This window comes from Hyla sarda, chromosome 6, assembly GCF_029499605.1.
Source record: "Hyla sarda isolate aHylSar1 chromosome 6, aHylSar1.hap1, whole genome shotgun sequence".
In the NCBI taxonomy this organism is placed as follows: Eukaryota; Metazoa; Chordata; class Amphibia; order Anura; family Hylidae; genus Hyla; species Hyla sarda.
In genome coordinates, this window is record NC_079194.1 from 85,917,854 (window position 1) to 85,945,721 (window position 27,868).

General features: G+C 43.8%; 1 protein-coding gene across 2 annotated transcripts in view; it reads right to left on the reverse strand.

Annotated features, from left to right (window-relative positions):
* Positions 1-152: 152 nt before the first annotated feature.
* Positions 153-27,868, reverse strand: part of CHDH (choline dehydrogenase) — a 31,422-nt gene continuing 3,706 nt past the window's right edge. The window contains exons 2-8 of one of the 2 annotated variants that reach the window (XM_056524377.1): positions 24,370-25,138; positions 24,137-24,288; positions 20,587-20,716; positions 11,921-12,055; positions 8,818-8,960; positions 4,677-4,779; positions 153-2,512 (exon numbers count right to left, since the gene is read on the reverse strand). In XM_056524377.1, coding sequence (XP_056380352.1) covers positions 2,094-2,512; positions 4,677-4,779; positions 8,818-8,960; positions 11,921-12,055; positions 20,587-20,716; positions 24,137-24,288; positions 24,370-25,123 — 1,836 coding nt within the window. In that variant the 5' untranslated portion in view covers positions 25,124-25,138 and the 3' untranslated portion in view covers positions 153-2,093. Of the gene's footprint in view, positions 2,513-4,676; positions 4,780-8,817; positions 8,961-11,920; positions 12,056-20,586; positions 20,717-24,136; positions 24,289-24,369; positions 25,346-27,868 lie in introns of those variants that run through there. The other variant, XM_056524376.1, reaches the window with a different exon arrangement.

Sequence of the window (27,868 nt, forward strand, 5' to 3'; positions counted from 1 at the left end):
CGTGGGGGTCCCGGCGCTGGGGACCCCCGTGATCTTGCACGCCGCACCCCGTTAAAATCAGTCCCCAGAGCGTGGACACTTCGGGGACTGATTTTAACAGGGTGCGGCAAGCAAGATCATGGGGGTCCCCAGCTGCGGGACCCCCACAATCAGGCATCTTATCCCCTATCCTTTGGATAGGGGATAAGATGTCTAAGCGCCGGAGTACCCCTTTAAGGGTGCAACGCGACTACATGGATTTGTAAGTGTAGGCTGCATAAGTAGCAATTCCAGATCATGGACTTACCATTGGAAGTTTATGCTTGTCAAGCAAATGACTCCAAAACATTTACAATATCCAGCCCTTGTTGATGGGATGATAGAAAAGTATATCTTCTGATGCATGCTTGAAAAATTCCATAAAGCTCATGGAATTGCTGTTTAGGCAATACATTTATATGTTGCACTGTAAGGAAAGGCAGCCATACATTGGATTTCATCAATAGATGGGACTGAACCTTTAAAATCTGACATTGTGTCGTCTACGGAGAAAACATTGACAGTAATAACGTAGTGGAGCTAATGTACTGAATGAGGTCATAATTCATTGGGAAAAATACATGTTTTATCACTGGTTTTGTGTGCAGATACAATGAGGCATCATCACAGAGAAAACAATTAAATCATTGCTGAATCAATAAACCTCTTTTCTACGGGTGGAGTATGTTCTGTCCTGACTTGTTTTATATCAAAGTGCTGTTACTGTGAATGGGAAATTCATGCACAGTGGGGGAGATTAATCAAAACCTGGGTAGAGGCCATATTAACCAATCAGATTGCTGCTTTCATGTTTCAGAGGCCTTTTCTAAATAATGAATAAAGCAATCTAATTGGTTGCTATGGGCAACAGCATCGCTGTTCTTCTACCCAGGCTTTGATAAATCTCCAATGTCTTTAAAAAAACCTGAATCCAATGATCGCACATCATTCATAGCACTGGTGTCTCAATATGTGGGGGGCCTTGGTTTACTAACTATGAACATACCATGTGCTACCCCCTAGAGACATGAAACGTATCCCCCTGGGCTACACCTGCAGTAGGGGGAGAATCTGGGCCCAATACCATGGTCTTTTGGTTATCAAGGCATCACAACAAAACCTAGAGATTGCTTTTGTCTAATGTTTATTTGGTGCTGAGATAAACATTATATTAATGCTAACATGGGGAGCTGAGTCTTCCTGTAAAATGTTGCAGCAGTAGGTTTAGACCCCATACACAATTGTAACAGTATCACATACATAATTATATGGGCCCAAGTTTTACCTCCTTGTGACTCAGAATAAAAATGGTGGGATGCTCCATCATATTCCTTTTTTTCGGAGTTATTCTTTCCCTAAATCAACAAACAGTGGCCCAGATTTATCAAACTGTGTGAGAGAGAAAAGTGGAGTGATTTTCCCATAACAACCAATCACAGCTCAGCTTTCACTTTGCCAGAGCCCCTTAGCTGAGCTGTGATTGGTTGCTGTGGGAAAATCCCTTCACTTTTTCTCTCACACAGTTTGATAAATCCGGGCCAGTGTGTAGAAGCCTAGGGGTGTCCTCTATTAGATACAGGTTCATCATGGCCCAACAGAGTATCCTTCATTGGGTCCAGGCCCTGCCACAATTAATGGTCCCCCCCAAAGGTCCAGTAGAAGACATTCCCAGTTTGGGCTGCAGCCGATTACTTGTTGCTTTCTTTCTTTGTTGCTTACTTTCTTTTTTTTTTTCACACCTATTCATAAGCAGAATCCATAAACAAACATGAAAACAATAACAATACCTGAGACGCCAATGTTTGTCTTCATATGTACAATTGGTTTTGGAAAGGAGCTCGAAAGATGTAAGTAAACAAGTTTGTACACAACAACTACATACACAGCCATTTAATGTGATCATCGGGAATGGATGCAGCTGCCATTTTGGTTTTAACTGAATTCTCTCTCTTTCAGAAAAATAGACTTGAGGAGATATTTTTATGTTCTTTTGAGTGGGCAGAATAGAAATCTCTTAGTGAACCAGTTCCTTTGATCACCTTATGCCTATGTAAGAAATGGTAAGAGGACATGGATTATCGTTGAGTTTCCAGACTTTTGGGTTTGTACACTGGAATGTTTTTTTCCTCAAGTGAAGGGAGGCCCTTAATAATATCAGCAGCCTTCTCTGCCAGCATTATTGTGGGGGAATTTAAATTGCCACTTACAATACTTGGCATGATAGACGCATCAACAACCCTTAAATTTTCCACACCTATAACCTTTGTGTTTGGATCAACAACAGCTGTGGGGTCATTCGGCAGTCCCATTTTACAGGTGCAGGATGGGTGGTATGCGGTGTCTGATTTCTGCCTGATGAAGGCATCAATTTCTTTGTCTGTCTGAACACTAGGACCAGGTAGGATCTCAGGCCCCCGAAACTCCTCAAATGCTTTCTGGGCAAAAATCTCTCTTGACAACTTCACACACTTGCGGAAATCTATGACATCCTTTTCTGTGAAGACATAAAATTCAATAATTATTGTACAATCATAATCATAAATATAGAAGCCTCCAGCAGATAGGTAGGAGATACCCCCTTTTAGGTCGAAGCCCCCAGTTGGTAAGATAAGTAGCCCCTAGTATGTAAGCAGGTAGAAGCCCCCAATAGAGCAGGTTAGTAGGGTTTCCCCCATATTAAGTAAAAGCCACCATTTGGTAGGTAGGTCATTTAGTTACCCTCCAGCAGGTAGGTAAGCCCCCAGAAGGTATGTAGGTAGGGAATCCCCCCTATTAGATACAAGCCCCCAGTTGGTAGGCAGTGTAGGTATCCCCCAGAAAGGTAAGTAGGCAGAAGCCCCCAATAGATAGGTAAGGTATCTCCCATTAGGTACATGCCCCCAATTAGGTAGTTTCCCCTAAAAAGTCCCCCTCCAAAAATACATTTTGTAAAAATCCCAGCGAAGGTAAGGCAGCCTAAAGGTGACGACGTAGCACACACAAAGATGTACTGGTAGCAGCAGGATGAATAGATAGCTAGATACAGGCACAAGAGGGTCACCATGGCACACATGGCAGGGGCAGATGAAGGACAGATTAGAGACACATGCACTGGCCCTTGAAGCTGCAGCTATTGCATGGGTGCAGCCCCTATGGGGAACACCAGAAACTGCAGCCATAGAGAAGAAAGCAGGAGAGAGGCTAGAGGAGGAGGCCCAGATTAGCCAGCATGGCAGTGAAGCAGTGATCGCCGCCTGGTGGTGGTGAGTGCTGGGACATGTCACACCCCAGCGGATGGCAACTGCTGTCATTACATTGTCATCTTCAAACACTTCCTGAACAATGTTTGCAGTACTGCAGGGCACATTATTCTGCTGAAAGAGGCCACTAACATCAGGGAATACCAGTGTCATGAAGGAGAGGACTTGGCTGGAACTGAGTTAAGACAGGTGGTACATTTCAAAGTAACATCCACACGAAGGCCAGAACCCATAGCCCAGAGCATTTCACTACTTTGGCTTTCCTTCTTCCCATAGCTATTCCTCATCCCATCTCTGCTGCTTTTCTTGCAATTGTTCCTGCAGCCCTTCCCTCACAACAGTTAGGCCATGTAAAGGCTTGCTGTAACAAGGGACGATGGACTTGATTGGTGCACATATTGAGTTAACTGCCCATTCAAAAGGAGCCTTAGAATACTACTGAAAACTATCACCCCCCGGGGATCGCCGCTGCGGCACCCCGCCATCATTACTGCGCAGAGCGAGATCGCTCTGCACGTAATGACGGGCGATACAGGGGCCGAAGCAGCGTGACGTCATGGCTCCGCCGCTCGTGACATCCCGGCTCGCCCCCGTCATTACACGTCTATGGGAAGGGGCGTGGCAGTCGTCACGACCCCTGCCATAGACTTGCATTAAGGGGACGGGCCGTTATGTCATGAGGGGCGGAGCCATGACGTCACGCTGCTCCGGCCCCTGTATCGCCCGTCATTACGGCGGTAATGATGATGTAATGATGGCAGGGTGCCGCAGCGGCGATCCCCAGGGTCCCCAGCAGCAGGACCGCGGCGATCTAACATCTTATCCCCTGTCCTTTGGATAGGGGATAAGATGCCAGGGGCGGAGTACCCCTTTAACCAGGAATTAGTGAGAGAACATAGTAGGGAGAGGATTACTCACCCACAAAACAAATCGATTTTGTCGATTTTAAAACTAGAGCAGATCGGTAAGGAATTCTATATGATTTGCTTCTGCAAAATGTTTTATTTTTACTATCCCATCAGAGTAAAGAGTTGTCCTTCTTAGAAACCCCATTTTTTTATTTTTCCCACTATGGAATTCTGCATTCATAGAGGGGGTCCCTTGCTCAGTATCCTTATGTCTCGGGCAGAGCAGAGACCAGTCACAAAGAGCGTCTCTCACTCTGGAGGACCTATTCTATCCTATTACACATAAATATTACACAGTGCCAGTTTATATCAAACGCCCCCTGTAGTGGTGCTGCAAGGAAACAGAACCCTTCCACAAATTATAGCTGATATCTGGGGGTAAAATGCTGTGAAATTCTTATCATCAAGGGACCCTTTTATAGCATAGGGATTCTTAAAAGCAATTGTCCCCTTAGGGCCCTTCAAATCCTTTTGTCCTGAAAATTAATACATTTTTTTTACATTGACTTACCTGTTGAAAGATAATTTGGGTCGATGAATGGATGGGCACTGGGGTCAGCGCTCCGAAGTTTTAAAAACCCAACGCTTGTTCCTCTCATTGTTCCAACATGGACCTATCATAAACAATATGTAGAATACATTAGAGAACCTGGTGACTATGAGTTAAAGGGGTACTCTGGTGGAAAAACAAATGTTTTCAAATCAACTGGTGCCAGAAAGTTATACAGATGTGTAAATTACTTCTATTTAAAAATCTTAACCCTTGCAGTACATATCATGCTGTATGCTCCAGATGAAGTTGTGTAGTTCTTTCCAGTCTTACCACAGTGCTCTCTGCTGATACCTCTGTCCGTTTCAGAAACTGTCCAGAGCAGGAGAGGTTTGCCATTTGGATTTGCTCCTACTCTGAACTGTATTTAGCAGAGAGCACTGTGGTCAGACTGGTAAGAAATACACAACTTTCTCTGGAGCATACAGCAGCTGATAAATACTGGAAGGTTAAAGGGGTATTCCCAAAAAAATTATATCAACTGGCTCCAGAAAGTTAAACAGATTTGTAAATTACTTCTATTAAAAAATATTAATCCTTTCAATAATTATCAGCTGCTGAAGTTGAGTTGTTGTTTTCTGTCTGACAACAGTGCTCGCTGCTGACATCTCTGCTTGTCTCGGGAACTGCACAGAGTAGAAGAGGTTTACTATGGGGATTTGCTTCTAAACTGGGCGGTTCCCGAGACATGTCATCAGAGAGCACTTAGACAGAAAAGAACAACTCTACTTCAGCAGCTCATAATTACTGAAAGGATTAAGATTTTTTTAATAGATGTAATTTACAAATCTGTTTAACTTTCTTAAGCCAGTTGATATAGAAAATAAAGTTTTTTCCTGGATAACCCCTTTAAGATTTTTAAATAGAAGTAATTTACAAATCTGTATAAGTTTCTGGAACCAGCTGATTTGAAAACTTTATTTTTTTTTAGCGGAATACCCCTTTAAAGTGCATCTTATGCCCCCACCCCACACGCCAGGCTCCTGAATAGCATACGCTTCCCCCACCTAATGTCTATCAGTAGATATTTCCACGCTTCGCAGCGTTCCCCATTACCATATGCATGATGTGCAGTTAGAGTGGCAGCGAACATTAGGGTATATTGGGATACAGCTGGTACCTTGACAGCTGTAGATATTTAAGCCATTTTTATAGCTTGACATATCCTTTAAATAAAGATTCCCTTCTTGTTGTGAAATTACCTACGAACAATCAAGTTGTCACAGTCGTCTGGAGGATGCTGTTAGTTTCCCTGTTAATGGCGCATTATAGAAAGCCGATCCTGACTCATCTGTCATTGGTTAGAATTCCAACAATGTTCTGAAAACACTGACATTGTGATCCGGATCAGAAGTTAACTCTTTCACCATCACTCAAGTAAAACTCAACACGAACATGAGTGCTCCTTTTAGTTTAGGCGAGTGTTTCCCAACCAGGGTGCCTCCAGCTGCAGCAAAACTACAACTCCCAGCATGCCCGGACAGCCGAAGGCTGTCCGGGCATGCTGGGAGTTGTAGTTTTGCAGCAGCTGGAGGCACCCTGGTTGGGAAACACTGCCTTAGGTTATCTGCACAAACTACCAGCCACAACACCCACCAAATACCCTTCCAAACTACCAATAAATGGGTAATATTTTAACTCAGCCATCTGAATCCAGAAGCAGGACAGTCTCCCTTTTAAAATTTTTGGCAAAACAACTTACTGGACTAAGTCCTGGAATTTCGTAATGAGCTGCCTGGATTCTTAAAACTCAAAAACACCCTTTCCCTGCCAGCTGACAGACAATGGGGTAAATCCAGCGAGGTGTCACAACAGATAAGACGACGGCCGCAGATTGCACCACATTTATCATTGTGGTGTTATGATAGAACTAAAAGAACCCCAGTGGAAATTTTTTTTTTTAAATAAACTGGTGCCAAAAAGCTTTGTAAATTAGTTCTATTTAAAAATCTTAATCCTTCCATTACTTATCAGCCACTGTATACTACAGAGGAAGTTCTTTTCTTTCTGAATTTCTTTTCTGACCACAGTGCTCTCTGCTGACACCTCTGTCCATGTCAGGAACTGTCCAGAGCAGGATAGGTTTGCTATGAGGATTTTCTCCTGCTCTGGACAGTTCCTGAAATGGACAGAGGTGTCAACAGAGAGCACTGTGGTCAGACAGAAAGGAAATTCCTGTGGAGAATACAGCAGCTGATAAGTACTGGAAGGATTAAGATTTTTATATAGAAGTAATTTACAAAACTTGGCTGAATCTTGTCTCTGAGCTCTAGCTTTGCCCCTTGTGTGATGTTGTCACCTCTGACCTTTCTGGCACCGGTTGATAAAAAAAAAAAAAGTTATCCACTGGAGTTGGTTGTTGGTTCCATTGTATTGAACACTACTCAGGCTCTGATGGTTCATACCACTGTCCCTCATTGGTCTTTATACAGGTAACCTATAAGAATGACTGTCCATAGGGGGAGCTGTATGCATATATTAATGTCCACAGATTATGTATGGAAAAGCACGAGGGATGTGATGTAAGCTAAAATCTGTCCAAACAATGCCCTAAATCCCTCCAGAATCTGTCCCTGAGACATCCTGACACTAATCCTGCCTTTTATTACTTTCAACACCCCCCCCCCCCCCCTTTATTTTTTTTACAGGCTTCTCAGCCTGCTCAGTCAGCGTTGTTCCAGTGAGGGAGGAAGTGGGCGTGGCCCGGCCAGCATAACGTCGTCTGATACCTGCCACGGCCGGCTTCCGCCCTTTTTCCTGCTTTTCAACATATATTATACTAACCAATCTCGGAGCTTATATCCTCCTCTATCCTCTTTCTACTGCCACTTGCACTGCAAGATGAATGGTACTGGAAGGGAGGATAAGGGGAAGATGCAGAGGGCAGGGATATTTAAATTATGCACGCGCATGAGGACTGTGCTCGCTCTATGCCTGTTTCAAATACAGGCAGAGAGCGAGCTGCGCGGACATGATTTCCTGCAGTGGGACCACTGCTATGGAAAGCAGTGGTCTGAACGCGCCTTACGAAAGTCATCCAGGACCCAGTAGGGCGACACCTAGTGGCAGGATTTCAAAGGAGAAAAAATATGTTAAAACAACATTATTTTTTTAAGAAATAGATTATTAAAAAATAAAAATCTTTCTAATATATGTGATATAAAACGTTTACTTTAATGAGAATGCCCATTTAAGGACACAGCCCATTTTGGCCTTTAGAATACAGAGAGCCATAACTCTTATTTTTCCATCCACAGACCCATATGAGGGCCTGGTTTTTGTGTGACCAGTTGTACTTTTTTAATTACATCATTCAATTTTACCATACATTTTTTTTTACACTTTTTGGCCACCATTATCAGCCTTTGGCTGTCCAGGCATGCTGGGAGTTGTAGTTTTGCTACAGTTTGGAAAACACTGATTTTAGTAGTACAACATGATTGGACCTATACAAATTGGGTTTCATTGTAATCATACCAATCTGAGGAATACAGATAATCATATGGCTCTGAAGATAGAAAAATAAAATAATTATGGTGGAGATTTATCAAAACCTGTGCAGAGTAAAAGGGGTGCAGTTGTCCACAGCAACCAATCAGATCGCTTCTTTCATTTTTCAGAGGCCATTTTAAAAAAATTAAAGAAGCAATCTGATTGGTTGCTTTGGGCAACTGGGCAACGTTTCCTCTGTCCACAGGTTTTGATAAATCTTTCCCAAAGTCTCTTAGAAGGAGAGGAGATAATAAAGGAGTTAATAAAGACCTATAGGGCAAATGTTTTCTTTTTTGCTAAATAATAAGTACAAAGAAAGAATAACAAAATGCTTTTCAAATGTGTCCATAACCTTTGAATGCTATTTTTATATAAAACATCAGTTTTAATAAATCTGTCCCTCAGGGTTTAATACATTGAACCCCTTGAAAGTACCTGAGACACTGTAAAATTTTTGTAGAAGTTTCCGTAGCGGAACTTCTGACGTGTGGACTGTGCAGCAGCCCGAGTTGTGCTGTTACCGCCACATAAGTAATGCAATAGTTTTCTCAGTTTATACTCGAGGTATAATGTCCATCCACAAGAGCATTACATGTTGTGTTCTTCTCACCTGATACGCCTCTATTTTTGGATTCACTCGTCCATGATCTATGACCTGAGAAGGGAGAAAGTGGAACTGGATGTCAGGGTGCTCAACACCAGGGGCACTTCGGATGAATCCACCAGACTCTAGGTGCGCCGTAGCCCCATAACCTGATGGCAAATAAACATAAAAAAAGAGATAACGTTCTGGTAAGTATTAGGTTTTATTGCTTTATTATGCCGCTTAATACTGTTCCTGCTTTATGGAAGAAAAAGAGCAGACGCTGTAAATTATTTACTGCCCTGATTGATCAGTCAAAACAGTGACATAAAACCACAGAAGCTATGAGAATAGTGTAAAATATTCACCACAGAGCAACAACATAAACAGCTTTAAAAACATACATTTCATTCTCAGTCATTTCTGTCTAACATTTACAGGTAAACAGCCCATCTGTCCTTTGTGTAGTGTGCAACGGCTCCCAGGACACATTGAGATAGAAAGAGACTTTTCACCATCTGATTTAATGTAAGATCAATGGCATTAAAGAGGTTGTCGAGGACTTTTCAATAAACTAGCATTTTAATGACTTTTGTGGGAGTTGTATGTTCCATATATATAATTTAGCAAAAGATAAATATATATCTAGATTTGAACCAATAACTCTGGTACTGCAAGGGAATATTGCCAATCACTGAGCCACCATGCAGCCCTACAGACATACACTTGTAGCAAAGCAAAGTCCTGTTTTTTCCTGCCTAGAGGTAGAGTAGATGGAGTACATTTGGAGAGGAGGGTGGGGGTCAGGAGGCTGGCTGCAATAAAAGAACTGCCATCCCCTGCGACATACAGTGGGGATCAAAAATTTGGGCACCCCAGGTAAAACATTGTATTAATGTACATAAAGAAGCCAAGGAAAGATGGAAAAATCTCCAAAAGGCATCAAATTACAGATTAGACATTCTTATAATATGTCAACAAAAGTAAGATTTTATTTCCATCATTTACACTTTCAAAATAACAGAAAACAAAAAAATGGCGTCTGCAAAAGTTTGGGCACCCTGCAGAATTTATAGCATGCACTGCCCCCTTTGCAAAGCTGATACCTGCCGGTGTCATGGATTGTTCTCAATCATCATCTGGGAAGACCAGGTGATGTCAATCTCAAAAGTTTTGAATGCCCAGACTCATCTGACCTTGCCCCAACAATCAGCACCATGGGTTCTTCTAAGCAGTTGTCTAGAAATCTGAAACTGAAAATAGTTGATGCTCACAAAGCTGGAGAAGGCTATAAGAAGATAGCAAAACATTTTCAGATGTCAATATCTTCTGTTCGGAATGTAATTAAAAAATGGCAGTCAGCAGGAAGAGTGGAAGTTAAAGCAAGATCTGGAAGACCAAGAAAATATTAGACAGATCAGCTCACAGGATTGTGAGAAAAACAATTCAAAACCCGCATTTGACTGCACAATCCCTCCAGAAAAATCTGGCAGACACTGGAGTTGTGGTACACTATTCCACTATAAAGAGATACTTGTACAAATATGGTCTTCATGGAAGAGTCATCAGAAGAAAACCTCTTCTACGTCCTCACCACAAAAATCAGCATTTGAACTTTGCAAATTAACATATAGACAAGCCTGATGCATTTTGGAAACAAGTTCTGTGGACCGATGAGGTTAAAATTGAACTTTTTGGCCGGAATGAGCAAAGGTACATTTGGAGAAGAAGGGGAACAGAATTTAATTAAAAGAACCTCTGCCCAACTGTTAAAGGGGTATTCCGCCACTAGACATCTTATATCCTATCCAAAGGATAGGGGATAAGATGTCAGATCGCTGCTGCAGCACCCCGCTATCATTACTGCGCAGAGCGAGATCGCTCTGCACGTAATGACGGGCAAAACAGGGGCCGGAGCATCGTTGCGTCACGTCTCCGCCCCTCGTGACGTCACGTCCCGCCCCCGTCAATACAAGTCTATGGGAAGGGGGCGTGGCGTCGTGCATTAAGGGGACGGGCCGTGATGTTATGAGGGGCGGAGCCATGACGTCACGCTGCTCCGGCCCCTGTATCGCCCGTCATTACGCACAGAGCGAACTCGCTCTGTGCAGCAATGATGGCGGGGTGCCGCAGCGGCGATCCCCGGGGTCCCCAGCAGCGGGACCGCGGCGATCTAACATCTTATCCCCTATCCTTCGGATAGGGGATAAGATGTCAGGGGCGGAGTACCCCTTTAAGCATGGGGATGGATCAATCATGCTTTGGGGTTGTATTGCAGCCAGTGGCACAGGGAACATCTCACGAGTAGAAGGAAAAATTGATTCAATAAAATTTCAGCAAATTTTGGATGCTAACTTGATGCCATCTGTGAAAAAGCTGAAGTTAAAGAGAGGATGGCTTCTACAAATGGATAATGATCCTAAACACACCGCAAAATCCACAGGGATTACATCAAGAGGCGTAAACTGAAGGCTTTGCCATGGCCTTCACAATCTCCTGACCTCAACATAATTGAAAATCTATGGATAGACCTTAAAAGAGCAGTGCGTGACAGACAACCCAGAAATCTCAAAGAACTGGAAGACTTTTGTAAGGAAGAATGGGCAAAGATACCTCAAAAAAGAATTGAAAGACTCTTGGCTGGCTACAAAAAGCGTTTACAAGCTGTGATACTTGCCAAAGGGGGCAGCAAAAGATATTAACTCTGCAGGGTGCCCAAACTTTTGGAGATGCCATTTTTTTGTTTTCTGTTATTTTGAAAGTGCAAATGATGGAAATAAAATCTAACTTTTGTTGACATATTATAAGAATGTCTAATCTGTAATTTGATGCCTTTTGGAGATTTTTCCATCTTTCCTTGGCTTCTTTATGCACATTAATACAAATTTTTACCTGAGGTGCCAAAACTTTTGATCCCCACTGTAGATATGAAACCATAAGGACATTCTTTTTGTATGTAAACAGACAAGTCAAAAATAGATCAGGCAAAAAAAAAAGGTTGGAGGAAACTACTAAGAGAAAGAGAGGGATTATGATGATCTATAAAAAAAAAAGAAATGGACAACCCCTTTAAGGCCATGCCTGACAATACAAGGAAGCAGTGTATAAACTGTATATACCACACACTCACCTGTAAACTTCAACATCCATTCCACGCCAATCTTAAGCATCATGAGTGGCTTTTGTGCTCTATATAAAGTAACAGGCTTGGTGCACATCTGCTGGATATAAACTTCAAGATGATCCTGAAGATTCTGTCCCACTCCTACAATAATCATAAGTAGTAACTTATCAAACATAACTGAAGTCACAAGATATAAACACCAAAAAGCAATAAAAACGGTCTAGGCTAATTTTGCTTTTAAGTAAAAGCGCATTTTGGAGTCCCAGAGTACTCTGTGTGAACACAGCCTTGTATATGAAGAGTCTGTGGAAGGTGATTGAACAACCTCTGTGGGACAGATAATGGCGACCATTAGTGTTTGTCACTTGGAGACCAGCAAACCTTGGAAATACTGGTAATATACTGTAAATCTAATTTTAGCTTTCTAAAATTAGATTTCTGTGATTACAGTTAGAGATGAGCGAACTTTTCAAAAATTCGATTCGGCCGATTAGCCGAATTTTCCGAAAAAGTTTGTTTCGATACAAATTTTTTCGCGGCGAATCTATATTAAAAAAGGCTATTTCTAGCCTACACACAGCCTCTATAGGGGTATAGAACACTTTGCTGTGTTCTAAAACGCATATGGAGTGTGCTGGGGTAGTGAAATAATACTGTTATTCAGAATAACATGCAGATTACCGGCATCGCTTTTAGAATCACTGTCGCACAGCAGCACAATGACAGAGCCTGGTGGTGGCATCAGTGTCAGGAGACCATATAGTGATTGAATGACATAGCGTGGAGGTGTTGGCAGCATGAGGAGACCATTTAGTGGCTGAATGACACAGCTTGGATGAGGCTGAAGCACGAGGACACCATATAGTGGCTGAATGACACAGAATGGAGGTGTTGGCAGCATGAGGACACCATATAGTGGCTGAATGGCACAGTGTGGAGGTGTTGGCAGCATGAGGACACCATATAGTGGCTGAATGGCACAGTGTGGAGGTGTTGGCAGCATGAGGACACCATATAGTGGCTGAATGACACAGCTTGGATGAAGCTGAAGCATGAGGAGACCATATAGTGGCTGAATGACACAGCATGGAGGTGTTGGCAGCATGAGGAGACCATATAGTGGATGAATGGCACAGCCCGGAGTTGCCAGCAGCATGAGTAGGCACTAGGCCTTCACAATCCCTAAGATTAAAAGATGAATTAAGAAATTTAAACCAAAGATTTTGGATAGCGGGTGCTACCTATGAGAAAATTTGAAATGACCAGACCCAGGCCCAACAGCGTTATCAGTAACCCATATATTGCCTGAATGACACAGCCTAGAGTTGGCTGATGCACGAGCACACACCAGGGCTTCACAATCCCCCCCAAAAAACACCACAATTTTAGAAATTTTTGAAAAAGATTTTGCATAGCGAGTGCTACCTATGAGAAAATTTGAAATTACCAGACCCAGGCCCCACAGCGGAATCAGTAACTCATATATTGCCTGAATGACACAGCCTGGAGTTGGCTGATGCACGAGTACACACCAGGGCTTCACAATCCCCCCCCCCCCCCCCCCCAAAAAAAAAACACCACAATTTTAGAAATTTTTGAAAAAGATTTTGGATAGCGGGTGCTACCCATGAGAAAATTTGAGATTCCCAGACCCAGGCCCAGCAGCGCCATAAATTTTTTTTATTTGAAATTTAAAACAACATTTGCGTGTCCCGGACCCCAGCGTGTGGGTACGAAGGACCAAATCCAACAAGCCTCCACAGGGCTCATGTGGCCGTGACATTTAGGTGAAACGTCTCCATTGCCCTTACCGGCCATTGCTTCCAAGACTTCTCGCCAAGGCTAACCATGTGAAGAACAGCGTGACACCGCCGTGACCTGCACACATGGTATGCTGAAGGGCCACTGAGACTTGTCCGGGCCGTGGAGGCTTAAGACACAGTGGAGGATGTGGAAGCGGAGTAGCACACTGTCACAGGACCAACGGGCTGACAGAGTGTAGCAGGAAGCAGCATTGAGTGCACACCAGGGCTTCAGAATCCCAAAGAAAAAACAACCATTTTTAAAATAATTTTAAGAATATTTAGGACAGCGGGTGCTACCTATATGTTGCATGAATGACACAGGCTGGAGTTGGCTGATGCATGAGTACACACTAGGGCTTCACAATCCCTCCAAAAAAACACAACAATTGTAGAAATTTATGAAGAAGACTTATGGAAAGCGAGTGCTACCTATGAGAAAATTTGAAATTCCCAGACCCAGGCCCAGCAGCGCCATCAGTAAACCATATATTGCCTGAATGACACAGGCTGGAGTTGGCTGATGCATGAGTACGCACCAAAGCTTCACAATCCCTAATAAAAAAGACAAAAAATTTTACGAAAAATTTTAACAAAAAATTTAGGACAGCGAGTGCTCTCTATTTATTACCAGAATGATGCAGCCTGGAGTTGGCTGCAGTATGAGGAGACCATTGAAATGTGTGATTTTTTTATTTGAAATTTAAATCAAAACTTGTGTCCTGGACCCCGCCGTGTGGGTACAAAGGACCTAATCTCACAAGCACCCAAAGGGCTCATGTGGCCGTAAGATGTAGGCGCAATGTCTCCGTAGCCCTGACGGCCATTTTTGGTTTTTGTACCTTTGTTTAAGAACAAGCGCATATCCAAGAGTCCAGAAGACTTTATAATGCAGGATGGTGGACCACCAAAAGACATTCTTCTATAAAAGAATTTTGTATGAAATAAAGAAGCAGAGTTCATACTTCTGCATATTTTTTTTTGAAAATTTTACTTAAAAAAATCACACGCAACAATCGTTCAATGGTGTAATGGTTATTATTGTGGAGAATTCAAGTTTATTACTGTGATAATTATCAGAAAATGTGAAAAAAAAACACTACCCAAGAGTGTTTAATAACCCCATACATTGCACCATAAATTTTGAAATTTAAATTAAGCATGTATGTATGTATTTCAAAAATCCTAAAATTAAAGGCCCAAGCCCAGAAGCATAATGAAGTCAAGTAGTTCCTGAAAGACACAGGAGCAGTCAGGAGTAGGCATCAGCAGTACCCAAGAGGCTTTAATAACCCCTTACATTGCACGATCATTCGCGAGATCTAGCAATAACAGGTGTGTTATGTCCTCAGATGTCCGGGGCTGCACGCACGCTACACACAACGGACCAGAGTGTGTCTATCTTTCATCGACAGGTGAGTTCGCGAAAGGGATCAGGGATTGCAATTATTTGCCAGGAAAGAAGAATCACAACTATGCGCCGGTCATAAGCTCGGGTTCATTAAGTCCCTGCCCTTTGTACACACCGCATGTCTCTACTACCGATTGGATGGTTTAGCGAGGTTCTCGGATCGGCCCCGGCGGGGTAGGAGAAGGCCCTAGCAGAGCGCCGAGAATTTAAAGATCATTGTTGAAATTCGCATTAAGCATGTATTAGCTACTGATAAACTTCCAAAAATTTAAGGCCCAAGGCCTGAGGCATCAGGGAGGCAATTATTTCCTGAAAGACATAGAATGAGTCAGGAGCAGTCAGGAGCAGTACCCAAGAGGGTTTCATAACCAACCCCTTACATGTAAAGATCAATGTTGAAATTTGCATTAAGCATGTATTAGCTACTGCTAAACATCCAAAAATTGAAGGCCCAAGGCCTGAGGGCAGGGAGGCAAGTAGTTCCTGAAAGACACAGAATGAGAATGCAGCAGGCATTCGCAGTACCCAAGAGGGTTTCATAACCCCTTACATTTAAAGATCAATGTTGACATTTGCATTAAGCATATATTTAGCTACTGCTAAACATCCAAAAATTAAAGGCCCAAGGCCAGAACCATCAGTGAGGAAAGTAGTTCCTGAAAGACACAGGATGAGCCAGGAGCACGCAATCGCAGTACCCAAGAGGGTTTCATAACCCTAACTGATAACCCAAGAGGGTTTCATAACCAACCAAAATTGTGAAATGTTGGTGTAGCAGCATGGTCAATCTACTCTGAGGCATCTGGCATTGGTGGCTTGAAATCCTGGCTGATACATCCCTGATTCATCTTGACAAACGTCAGTCTCTCCCCATTTTTGGTGGACAGACGAGTTCGCCTTGAGGTGACTATGGCCCCGGCCGCACTAAACACCCGCTCTGATGGCACACTACTGGCCGGGCAGGACAGCTTTTCCAGGGCAAACTCTGCTAGTTGTGGCCATAAATCAAGTTTGGCTGCCCAGAAGTCCAGCGGATCTTCAATGGTTGTTGGCATGGCCATGTCAAGGTATGCCACCACCTGCTGGTTCAGGTCCTGCTCCATGTTTACATGCTGCTGATGAGTTGCTTCACTATGCGGGTGAAGAAAGTTACTCATCAGCTGTAGACTCAGGCTGCTGCTGATTGAGCTGGTACTGCTCCTCCCACCCCTCCCCTCCCCAGCAGCCATGGCAGTGGAAGGTGAGCGCAGAGGCCCCCCCCCCCAGTCAGACCTGCGAGTGGATGGACCATGTGGCCGATAGGCATCAGCCAACTGACTACGTAGAATCTCTCTGTAGTAGGTCAGTTTGTTCTCCCTCTCAGTGTGTGTAAAAAAGGCCCCCATTTTGGGACAGTAGCGAGGGTCTAATAAGGTGAAGAAGTCATCCCGCTGACGAATTTTGACAAATCGGGGGTCACTATTCAAGCAACTGAGCATGCATCTTGCCATTTGCGCCAGTGACTCGGAGGGACTACCTGCCTCCATCTCCACTGCATACTGCCACGGTGTGTCTCGGTCCTCTGTCTCAACTTCCTCATAACCCTCCAGCTCCTCTGGCTGCTCCTCCTCTCCTGTGCGAAGACTAGAAACACCAGCCATCTCATCCAACCTAAACTGTGCTCGGCTCTGCCCCTCATCATCCTCCTCCTCCAGTTCAGCCCCCACAGGGCTCATGTAGCCTTGAGATGTAGGCGCAACGTCTCCATTGCCATGACCAGCCATGGTTTCAATCATTTGTTGTAGGAAATGTAGGAGTGGAATTACGTAGTTCATGGCGTAATCCAGGTGACTCACAAATAATGTGGCTTCCTCAAAGGGCCTCAGCAAACGGCAGGTGTCACGTATGAGCTGCCACTGGTTCACATTGAAGTTACTCAGGGGAGTACTCCTATCTGCTTAGATCATCAAGAAATCGGTGATGGCTTTTCTTTGTTCGTATAGTCTGTCCAACATATGGAGGGTGGAATTCCAACGTGTGGCAACGTAACAAATAAGACTATGTTGTGGGATACCGTTCTGACGCTGCAGCTCAAGGAAGGTGTTCTTGGCGGTGTACGAGTGGCTGAAGTGCATGCACAGTTTCCTTGCCATTTTCAGGATGTTTTGCAAATGGGGTGAAGACTTGAAGTGCTTGACAACCAGATGCAACACGTGTGCCATGCAGGGTGCATGTTTCACACTTCCTTGTCGCAGCGCGGACACGATTTTCTTCCCGTTGTCGGTCACCATGGTTCCCATTTCCAGATTTCATGGAGTAAGCCATACTCTGATTTCTTTCCGAATGAACTTTAGCAGTTCCTCCCCTGTGTGACTCCGTTTGCTAAGGCAAACCATGTGAAGAACAGCTTGACACTGCCGTGCCCTACACACATGGTACGATGAAGGGCCACCGAGATTTGGACGTGCAGTGGAGGCCGAGGACACGGTGGAGGATGAGGAGGGGCCGGTGTCGCACACTGTAACAGGACCAACTGCCTGGGAGCGAGAGCGTGGAGGAGGAAGCGGTGTGACCTGTCCAAGTTGCTGTTGTGGCTGTCCAGGAACCACATTTACCCAGTGGGCCATAAAAGACAAGTATTGTCCCTGCCCGTAGTTACAGCTCCACACGTCGGTGCTGCCGTGCACTTTTGAACACACCGACAGGCTCAAGGACTGGCCCACCTTCTCTTGTACAAACTTATGCAGGGCTGGTACTGCCTTCTTCGCAAAGAAATGACGGCTTGGGACTCTCCACAAGCCATCAATTCTCTGAAAGGTGCAGAGTCCACCACTTGAAAAGGGAGGGACTGCAACACCAGCAACTTTGACAGGAGCACATTCAACTTCTGCGCCGTTGGATGAGTGGGCGCATACTGTTGTCTCTTGGACATGACTTCGCCGATGGATTGTTGGCGGAAAGGCTGACTAAAAGCGGGAGAAGCAGGAGCGACAGAAGAAGGGTTTGACACACAGCTCCCTTTGGCTGAGGTGGTGGAGCCTTGGCTGGATGAAGAAGGGAGCGGATGGCCACTGGGTGATGCAGCAGGCTGGACCACTACATCGGAGCCACGGTTCTCCCAGGCAGCTTTATGGTGGCGAAGCATGTGTTGACGCAGGGCCGTGGTGCCGACATTGGGACCCTGGCCACACTTCACCTTCTGCCGACAGATCTTGCATGTGGCTACGTGAACGTCCTCCGGATGCCTCATGAAAAACTTCCACACCACCGAGTAGCTGATTTTCCCTCCCCCAGTCCGCACTAATTGACTGCTACTGGCGCAGTCTCCAAGAACCCCTGTTTCACTACCTCCTGGAAAGGTAGGCTGCCGCGAAGCAGGTGGTCTCCCTCGGGCACGTTTGGCTCCTGAATTTCCACTACTGCCACCACGCTGACTGCCAACCGTGCTACCGCCTTGCTGCCTCAAGGGCAACCTGCAACTCTCTTCTCCTGATGATGATGAAGCCCCTTCTGCACCTGGCTCCCCAACAGTGTCAGCTTCAGGACCCTGAACACTTGCAACACCGCCTCCCACGTCACTCTCCGCATCACTATTTGGCTGCCTAGCGGAGCAAGCGGCGCATGTCTCCTCCCCATCTTGGCTGTCCAGTAGCTGCTGACTGTCTTCTATTAGATCGTCCTCAGTAAATAGTGGAGCTGAACCCACAGCATAAGATACTTCTTTAGGAGAGGGAACAGCATAGGACAAAGGCAATGGGAGGACAGGGACTGCTCCCGGGCCATGCCAACTGAGGGTTGTGTCTGAGGAACCCACCGACTGTTGACTGGGGGTGTCAGATGTCACTTGTGATGATGTGGATGAGCGTGTTAACCAATCCACGACGGCAGATGGGTTGCTGGTGGAGACACGACCGCTGGCTGATAACGGGAGCTCAGGCCTCTCGCTGCGACTCCTGTTGCCACTCGCCCCAAGTCTGCTACCAACTCTGCCTGAACTATTTAGGCCTCTGCCACTCCTCTGTGCACGTCCTGGCACTTCTCTGCCTGACATACTTAGTGCGTTTATGAGGGTATTACAATATGCTATACTACTCTTTATACAGTATTTATCTAGCAGGTGATTACTTACAGCTGTCCTTGAACAGTATGTTAGGCCCATGACAGATTAACAGGTACTAGATGGTACAATACTTGGATGTACCTATGCGGTATGCACTGAGGAGGGCAGTAATATGCCTAACTATTAGTAGAAAAAACTCAGTATTTTTGATAAAAACCAGCCGGTGGATACTATTGTTTGGACTTTGACGGTTTGTAGCACCTTGACAGATTAACAGGTACTAAATGGTACAATACTTGGATGTACCTATGCGGTATGCACTGATGAGGGCAGTAATATGCCTATTAGCAGAAAAAAATCTGTATTTTTGTATAACACCAGCCGTTGAGTATTATTGTTTGGACTTTGACGGTATGGAGCACCTTGACAGCTTAACAGGTACTAAATGGTACAATACTTGGATGTACCTATGCGGTAAGCACTGATGGGGGCAGTTATATATGCGTAACTATACGCAGAAAAAACTATTTAAAAAATAAAACAGCCAGTGAATAGTATTGTTTGGACTTGCACAGTATGTAGCCAGCCCCTTGACAGATTAACAGGTACAAAATGGTACAAATGCACTACAGTCCACTGAACAATCACGTATTTCTGAACAGCAGCAGGACCCAACAGTGCAGCACCACAAAAAAAAATCCAGGGATTAAACCCTAAGTTGCACTCTGTCACACAATTCTGAGCAGCAGAAGATTTGTGGAGCAAATAAAAATAAACTCAGGCAGCTTGGAGATCTGTATGAGGCAGCTGACAGGTATCTGCCCCTCTCTGCTGCAATGCTCAATAACGTGAATAGGAGGTTTAGCAATCAATGATCCTTCTCAGTGTAAAAGCAAAGCACTCTGCACTCCTGCCTTTCCCTAATGCTGATGTGACTAGCAGTTGCAGTGTAACGCTGTGGTATGAACTATTCACACACACGCAGTCCCGTCCTCTCCATCTGAGTGCATAGATGAAATGAAGAGAGGCAAGATGGCCGCCGATTATATAGGGGCTGTGACATCACAGGGGGTCAGTGAACACTGATAGGCTGCATCTCACATGTGATTCAGGGTCAGCCCGCCTACCTTCATTCCCGCCGCTGTTTCCCGCCCTCCCATAATCCCCTGCCCCATGTACTCACATGTGGATCCGCCATCTTAGGTCTTCAATAGCCTGGAACGCTGTAAAATGGAGTTTAATGAAGCGATTTGCGCTATAGAATCGCGGCGATATTCGTATACGTTGCGATTTAAATTTTTCATGAAATTCGTAACGAATTTGGGTTTGTCAACTTCGATTCGCTCATCTCTAATTACAGTATACACATCATATGAACTATACAACTGAAAGAAAGCATAGCTATATATAATGCATATACCTGGCAGGTGAGCGATCACAGGGATTCCTAATTTTGTGAGTTCTGCAGAGTCTCCAATTCCAGACAGCATGAGAAGTTGGGGGGAGTTTATAGCCCCTCCACTCAAGATCACCTCTTTGCTAGCAAATGCCTAGAAAGACACATGTTCACACGTCAAATTCAAGACATTACATAGATCTGCAGGCACTAGATGAAAAAATGCAAAATGATTGTTGTTTTCATCTGACAATTCCACCCCAAATGAAAAATATGCTGAGTGGTCCACAGTAGGGATGATATATTGCAATCCCAATGGAATAATGATTTCACCCTTCACAAAATTTGGTGCTTATGCTAGGAGGGGAAACAGAAAACTCACGGCGGGGGCTGGGCCGCGCAGCATGGAAGCTGCTGATTCCCGCTTCGGTCTCGGCGGGTGCTTTTACTCACATCACCCCCTCTCCTAGCATGGAGCGTTGCACGTCAGTCATGCAGGATCCGTATGATTGACGTGCAGCGCTCCATGCTAGGAGCAGAGAGAGGGGGCGTTCCGCTGCAGGAGTCAGCCGGCCCATCCGACTGTGTCCCGGCATTAGAATAAAGTAAGAATTTTACTTTACAGACTGCGGCGAATGTGAGTAAAAGCACCTGAGGAAGTCGCCGGGTAGCGACGGAACGCGTGGGGCTCCGTGGCACCGTCCTGTTCCATTTGTCTGATCTTTTCCATGCCGGTCACTTCCATATGTCTACACACAGGTTGTATACACTGGTAGGATGTTTGTATGTCCAGGGTTCTACATTGGTGCACACATTCAGTCGTTATTTATGAACTGATTCTGCTAGACTATATTATTACATCGTACCTTCCTACCTGCATATAGTGCTGTTTATTCCTTGTGACACGGATGGTATATGTTATATGTTTACTCCACACTTCAGGACGGTGGCTTACTAGCTTAGGGGGTTCATGGCCCCTTGCTAGGACTGTGTTGTGGCTCCCAATGAGCCTTTTTAATTGCTTTTAGAGCTTTGTTCACTATTTTGTATATGTATCACATTTATATGTGCTTTTTTCTCTTTTTTTGTACTTAATAAAATTATGGAATTCTTATAAATTATTGGTGTGCTCTCTAAAATAGTGTGCGGTCTGTTTGTCTCGTTTGGATTGAATTGATTTTACTTCACATTCTGCTCTATGCAATGGTAACTGCACCTCCCTACCTGTACGGAGGTGACAGTTGCGCTTTAACCCCGCCACGACTGGCCGCTGTTTATAAACGGAGCAGCCATGTGGCAGGTGTATGAAGCAAGCTCAGGAGCTGAGCTCGCTTCATAGTGGCTAATGCTGGACATCACCGATCCGAGTGATGTCCTGCATTAACCCTTTAGGCGCCGTGATCAAAGTTGATCGCGGCATCTAAAATGCCAAAAACAAATGCCTGTAGCTCAGTGGAGCTGATCGGACCACTCGCGGCAAAACCCACAGGGTCTCGATTAGCTGAGAGGACAGGCGGAGGTTCCCTACCTGCCTCTTGCTCGTCTGATAAGCGATCCAAAAATTAGCAGCCTGTAGTAATGGGGCGTCGATAACACTGATCAATGCTGTGCTATGGCACAACATTGATCAGTGCCTACAATCACAGCTTTTGGTTGTGGGGGCATGCTGCGAGTTGTAGTATTGTAACAACTGGAGACACACTGTTTGGAAAAAACAGCCCAAACTATTAAAATATAACATTATTGAAACAGCACGTAAAAAAATACAATTTATAAATACCAAATACCAGGATTGCAAATCCCAGTGCTCCCTCCCACATATAGAGCAACGCAACAATGCCGGAGAGTGTGCAGACTTTACTATACCAGGCATGTAAAATGCAAAGGAGAAATTTAGCTAGTTGGCTATATAAAAATAAGGGGATTGGAAGGGACCGGACGAGAGAGCGCCAGGGGTGCAGTATCTTTGTATACCTCAGCTGGAGGATGACTTTCTACTATTATTTTAAGAAAATGTCCCACATTGCATAACAGATTTGTCACTACTTGCTAAAGTGAGTGACATTTCACTACCTTTTACCACCTCATGGCTGATGTACAGCAATATCATGGCGAATGACTTTTGAAATGGGTTGTGGCTATGAGAATTGTAAAATATGCCAAATTTGAACAATTGTTTAGGTAGGCGTAAAAAGTGACTAACCTGCATTCCATGGTTTTGAAAAAATTCAGGCCCATTTTGTTTAGTAAATTTCCCCAGTGACTATACTATTTTTAGCTCATCTATACTATAGATTACACCAATATGCAGTTCCGGGCGTCGGGCAGGTGAATTTGTAATGCGTTTAGCCCTGCATCGGGCAAGCAGGGCCAGTGAGGTGCAGAATGGACGCGGTTCGCACCTCACACCGGACCTCGGCGCTCCTGACTCCTGCCTGCTCCATACCCAGATTCCCCAGCTGATTGCTGTAGCTGGGGGCGCCGCTAATAGCCTGGCTGTGGCGATCACCATTTATGATTGCCGCTGTCAGCGGCGATCTAAAGGGATCTTATCACAATCCATGGTGGTCTAGTGGGATGGATCGCCCCCCCCCCCCCGCAGTACAATCGCGATCCACTATAGAGGTAGACGGGGGGCTTACCTCTCATCCCATGGCTCCATGGATCTGAATTTCATTGAGCCTGGCTCAACCAAATGAGCACAGATCAATGGAGTTCTATGGAACTTCATTGTTCTGTATGAGGAATCTATTGATTCCTTCCTAAAGTCCCCTTAGGGACCAATAAAGTGTAAAAAAAAAAAAAAAAAAGTTTAAACGCACACATATATTAACCCATTCCATATAGAAAAAAAAAAATCACATCACCCTCCCTTTTCCCATTTTTCATATAAAAACCATGTGAACATGATAACAAATAAACATATTTGGTATTGGTGCGTACGTAATTGTCCGAACTAAAATGTAACAAAATATCCCGTACAATCAATGGCGTTAACGTAAAAAAATACCAAACTTAGAATTTCATTTTTTTCATAATAGAAAAAATAAAGTAAAAAAAGTCATCAAAAAGTCCAATCAATACCAAAATGGTACAGATACAAACAGCAGATTATGGCGCAAACAATGAGACCTCATATAGCCCAACGTGACGGAAACCAAGCAAATCTGGTATTCCTGTAATCAGGCCGACCTAAAGTATCATATAACATGTAAGTTTGACCACAAGGTGAATGGCGTTAAAAAAATTAAATAAAAAAAATAGCAAAATTATTTCACATCACAATAGGTGTCATTACAAAGTACAATCTGTGCCACAAAAAAAACGTCATATGGCTCTGTAGATGTAAAAATAAGAGTTTTGGCTATTATAGGGCGAGGAGGAGAAAACAAAAGTGCAAAAAAATTTATAAATAAACTAAAAGGCCTTATTGAAGTATTATTTTGGTTAAAATTATTTTGTGTTCCATGACAAGTGGATCGTCATAAGGTACAAGTAGATTGTGTTCCCTTTTAGTCCCTTGGACAAGTAGTTTTATTAAAAATTTCCACACCTGTTTCTGTATCACATTTACCTTTTTCTTTTGTCCATTCTGAATGTATTCCACCCCAGTTGCTCTTAGTCCTTGGAACAGTATTTTGGTGACCATGGTCTTCTCATGGACAGACACATTCTTGCGCTCCATTGCTGGACGTAGGTAGGAACTAGCCGAGCTCCATCTCTGACCTCATCAAGAAGAGAAGTAAGTCATGAAGGTCAACAGATGCTGCACACCAAACGCTATTTATGCTTTCTGTAAGGGCTTACCTTTGTGTATAGTCATATCCATCCACCCCACACCTTCTTGCTGGTAGCCATTCATGTCCTCAGTGAATGGGTATCCTGCTTCCTGGGCAGCTTTGATGAATGCCCGATGAAGGACATGATTTGTCTTCCCTCTTGAGACATGTAGGGGGCCACTACCTCCTCTGTATGTATCAGGTCCTAGTTCATGAGTCTGGGCTTTCTTGAAATATGGCAGGCAATGACTATAATCCCAACCAGTGGCACCTTGTGCATGCCATCGATTGTAGTCCTCTGCATGTCCTCGCACATACACCATGGCATTTAATGAGGAAGAACCACCCCAAACTCTACCTCTAGGCCAGTACATAATCCTGTCATCCATGTGTCTTTGCGGTACCGTATGATAATACCAATTGTATTTATCGTCACATAGGTTGTACATCAAGGCGGCAGGCATATGGATCTTCCATGACAATCGCTTGCAGCCAAACATTAGATCCTTTGGTCCTGCTTCCAATACCAGCACAGTATCATCATGACTCTCAGACAGCCTGTTGGCCAACACACAACCGGCAGAGCCGGCCCCAACTATGATATAACTAAATGAGTCCATATTACTTGAGTGATGAGTGGAGAACAGACTGGTATTTGACAGATGTGATCTTAACCCAGTCACATGCCTTGCCTTATGCATATCAGGTAAACGGTTCGATCCTTGTCTTCCGATGGAGAAATGGCGGCAGGTTACTTTAAGAACTTTAAATATCTTGGCCATTCTCTTGGGTTTTAGCTGGAAAACATTACACATTAGTAATAATAAAATCAACTTTACTGTAAATGTTTATGCTTTATCCTATGGCTATATCCCCTACCAAACGTTTCTATTGTCTCAATTAGAGATGGGCAATTCAATTCAGCACCAATAAAAGTTGTTCCGATTTTTCCATATATTTGTGATTCTGCTAATCTGACATTTCTGAGATTCATTTAGAATGAATTTCTCAAATGGCAGCCCCTACAAAATACCCCCTACAAAATACCCCCTACTCAGTCGCACATCTCATGTTGTGTCCACCATGTTCTAAACCATACTGACTGTTGTGTTCCTCTGGAAATCCTATCCTACACAGGATAAATATGAGAAAACTGAATCCAAGGAGACCTGAACATGTCATATACAACTTTTTAGGACACTCAGAGCCCTTTGATAAGAATTGAACAATTGAACCCTGAAATCAATTTTGGTACCTGGGCTCATTTCTAATAACAATGCATCTAAAATAAAATAGCAATAGGACTTGGCTAAAAATGTGTCTACAGCTCCCATGCAGACTAAGGCTTAGTTTCCACTTTTTTTTTCTGGCAGTTTTTGGAACACTACCACTGCAATTTTTGAGCCAAATCCAGAAGTGAATTCAAAAGGAATAGTACATATAAAGGAAGGACTTACACTTCTCCTTCCTTATGGATCCACTTCTGACTGTGGCTCAAAAACTGCAGTGGCAGTTTTCCAAGACTGCCAGAAAAAAAACTGGCTTATTAGAACTAACTTATTAGAACTAACACTACAGGTCCACTGGGTTTAAACTACAGAAAGGATCTAGCAGTATGTTTTTAACTTCTAGTAATGTCCATCCTTACCATCAGATATCACGTGTGTAGGTGCAACTGTCTGTGAGTGGTTACCTGGTTCACTTACCTGTATATCTGTGACACTGATTCAGAATAGCACTATTGGCCGGAAGAAGCACTTGCCAGTGCAAAACTGTGCCTGTTGCCTTGTCTGTACCCCCCCCCCCCCCCCACCCCCGCTATCCATCCCTCTACATTATGTACTTGTGAGTATTTTGCACAATAAAGAAGATTGAAGATACAGAGTGGTGAGTGGTATTTTCTTCTTAAGCCATGGACTTATATGCATATAGGGTCCATAATCAGTAGTTGTAATATACTATTTTGTGCAGTTTGTCCAACTAGAATAATCTCGATAGAATCCTTAACAGTCAGATCAACCTTGTGACTTTAAAGTGTTATTATTGAAAATAAAAATGTTGAATGATCCAGACAGACAGCACAGGGTCTAACCCGCTGCAATCGAAAGTCATAAGCTAGTAAAGTGCACGGAAGTGTGCGCTTCATTCCCCAGCTGTCAATAACGTTCGACTCCTACATTGCACAGTCTATGAAGGGAAAAAGTGGTAGATATAGTGACCTTCAAACAATATAAATATACAGTTTGAAATGATTTAGCACAGATTATTTTCCCCATTAAAGCCATAAAATGACAGTAACAGTAGGCACAATACTACCCTCCTAGACCCCCCCCCCCTGGAATGTATTTGTTAACCCTGTTCTAGACCACCACAGATACATCCTACCTGCTCTAGGCATCACCTACCTTGTAATTCTTTGTCTTTCTAAACTTTCTAGTTCCTCTGTTACAGATATTTCTATTACACAAAAAAAAATTTGAATGTCTTTTGCATATTTGCAAATTACATTCACTATACTATGAGCCTTTATAATCATAGTCAGGACCTTGGCTATTTTGACCAGAACTCTGCTATTGATTTTTAATATTTACTTACAATAATGACAATAGTACAGATCCTAACTGTTTTTGTTGTAGGATCTGTACTATTCTAGATAGCAGGTTTTTATACTGCAACGAAATAAATGAAATAAGTTAAAAAGGGATTTCCAGGACACATCACTGATGGAATATCCTTAGTATGTATGGCTGAGGGGGTTCTACTTACAGGACCTACACAGATCAGCAGAATGAACAGGCAATGACTATTGCTAGAATAAGCAGCCCCTTTACTACAGTATACTACACACTGGCAACCATATAAGTGCTACAGCTCAGCTCATTGAGGTAACATTGCTGATGGTACCTGGGCTGCAATACCAGGCATAGCCACACTCCTATGAATGTTACTGTGCTGAGTTCTGCAATGAAGCCGCAGTGGTACTTTGGTAAGCCCCACTGCACCTTTGATCTACCCCCTAATTGTAAATATGGTTGAAACAACATATTGATAACAAAAACTGTTTACATTATTTTTCATTATCAGTTAGTTGTATGGTCGATTAGTAGGTCTGACCCCTTAACAACCCATGATGTTTATTTTTGTAATAGGGCCGTTAAGTGAGTATTGGGAGGGCTTGGGCCTTGGGCCCGCTCCATACCCGGCACTGGGGGGCACCTGCTAATAGTCCGTACAGAGCGATCTCCACTGTCAGCTATTGACCATTTAGATGCCACTGTCAAAAGTTGACAGCAGCATCTAAATGGCCATTACAATGGTCACGTGGTGATGCAGTGGGCAGGTTCTCCTGTCCACAACACTATCGCAGACAGCAGATCCATAGTCACTACACCCCGAGGCCTTTGCTAGGCCTACATAGCTTCTGGGACAATGCTATTGATAGAGGCTACTGGCATGCTCTGTAAATTGCAGATATCTTGGATCAATGCAAACATATATACAGCAAAATTCAAATTGACCCCCTCTTT